The sequence below is a fragment of the Cibotium barometz genome, chromosome 2, assembly GCF_041138505.1.
Source record: "Cibotium barometz isolate CiBa-2024 chromosome 2, ASM4113850v1, whole genome shotgun sequence".
NCBI classification, from domain to species: Eukaryota; Viridiplantae; Streptophyta; class Polypodiopsida; order Cyatheales; family Cibotiaceae; genus Cibotium; species Cibotium barometz.
Window position 1 is genome coordinate 50,957,023 of NC_141047.1, and position 1,889 is coordinate 50,958,911.

Genomic DNA, 1,889 nt, shown 5'->3' on the forward strand with positions numbered 1-1,889 from the left:
AAAAATAAAAATCAATGAGAGAGGGCCGGTGTGGCTCTTGATTTGGGTGGTCGTCAAAAGCCTCCGTACAAAATCAACAAACAATTGGTGCGCACTCTGTAATATGTTTATTATATAGCAAGCACTGCCGTGCACGCAAGGCGCTATTGACAAGTTTCGTCTTCCAGAAAGAGAGAAAAGGCGCTATTGACAAGTTTCGTCTTCCAGAAAGAGAGAAAAAACAAGGCGTGGAAAAGAGGCGTGCACGCAAGCAGCAGCTCGCCTATAAATAATATTGCGAATTTGAGGCAAATTAAGTCCTAAACTCGTTCGCTCATTATCTAGTAGTCGTCGTCGTAGTATCAGTATTGATTATCAGCTCGCCTGCCTGCTGTTGTCTTCTGCAAGATGGCGCTGCGTTTCAAGCAGCTTCTGGCGGTTGCGTTGATGGCCTGCCTTGTTGCGGCGGAGTCAGGTTTCATGATCAGGGGTGCCTCGGCCTATTCCGACAACTGCTCAGGCTCCGGCCTCTGCGGCACGGTCAGCCAGAACGATTGCATTACAGCCTACAACCGCTTCGACAGCGGCACCACGTACTCAGCCTACACGTCCCGCGTGTCCGGCCACTGCACGGCCATCTTCCGATGCCAAGGCAGCTACCCCGCCACGACTGGTGCCGACCTCAAGAACGAGTTTTCCCTGATCTACAACGGAGGCGGCTGTGGTAAATGCGGCAGCCACGCTTTCGACGGAGGAAATTGCGAGGCTACCCTCAATTACTGCGCCAGTTGCAAGGACTCTGGTTAAGTTCGTCCAAAGGCTCTTTGCCGCTGCTGCTCGTCCGACGTCGACGAGTCGGAGCGACGACACAATTACACTCTAAATAATAAGCGCCCCCGAGCTGAGCTCCCTCACTCTCTTTATGAGCAGGCTTTGAAGTTTGATAACATGCGCTTTTGTCTTTTGTGCATTTGCTAGCTCGTGAATATTTTTGTCGGTGAATTTATGAAATGCTTTATTAAAAGAACTCGTGAATATATAATTATTATTTTTTAGTTAAAACAGCGGAATATATTAAAAGAAAATGATGTTACAAGATCCCATGTGGAAGGTCCATGGGGAGACACAGAGACCTGGTGAACCCTTCAGAAAAAAGGGAGACAAAACTCTGAAACAAAACTGAAACATATCATGAACAGTTCGGCCAGCACTACTACATGTAAAAAGAAATTCTGCTGCAACAGTTCTAGAGACAAATCCTGCTGAGGCACATGGCGGCCAGCCCCTCTTCTATTTCGGGAGAGAGGATGGTTAAACCTAGAGAGCAGAAGATTAAGGGCAAAAAACATTGCAGCATGACAACTTTGCTGTATCAGTTTGACATATAAAACCTGAAGCACAGACTGAGGCTCTAGGCAGTGGCCAGCCAACCCCAGTTGAAGCAAGACTGTCTTCAATTCAGACGAGAAAATCTCATGAGCAGAAGATTGGGGCCATGAGGGCTTAAGGAACCCCACAGAAGCTTTCTGAAGCCTGGACGTAGTACTCGGAATTCTGAAGTCTTGTTTGACATTCCAGCTGAAGCTCTTGTATCATAGCATCCTTTGTTGGACAATGCGAGGAGACATGGAATCTCTTCCATTTCCTCCAAGGTAGTTCTTGCCACCGGTCCACCTCCATGGGAACACCACTCGGCCGAAGTTGATGAATTAGCTTGAGTACACTGTCAAGAAAAAGATAAAAGTGGTGATTAGTTTTGATTCCATAAAGAGCTTCATTACGTTGCTTCCAAACATGCCAAAGAAACAGAATTCTGACGGACTGCCACGTTAAAGGGTCTAGTGAGTGGCATTCGCCTAAGAGGACTTCTTTCCAGCTCAAAGGGATTTTTCTAATTTTCTTAAAAGCCT

The 1,889-nt window shown here is 46.9% G+C and overlaps 1 protein-coding gene across 1 annotated transcript; it reads left to right on the top strand.

Annotated features, from left to right (window-relative positions):
- Positions 1-288: 288 nt before the first annotated feature.
- On the top strand, positions 289-949 carry LOC147641197 (meiotically up-regulated gene 117 protein-like). The gene has a single exon (XM_086809976.1). The coding sequence runs from the start codon at positions 388-390 to the stop codon at positions 784-786; it is 399 nt and encodes a 132-aa protein (XP_086666102.1). The 5' UTR covers positions 289-387; the 3' UTR covers positions 787-949.
- Positions 950-1,889: the final 940 nt, after the last annotated feature.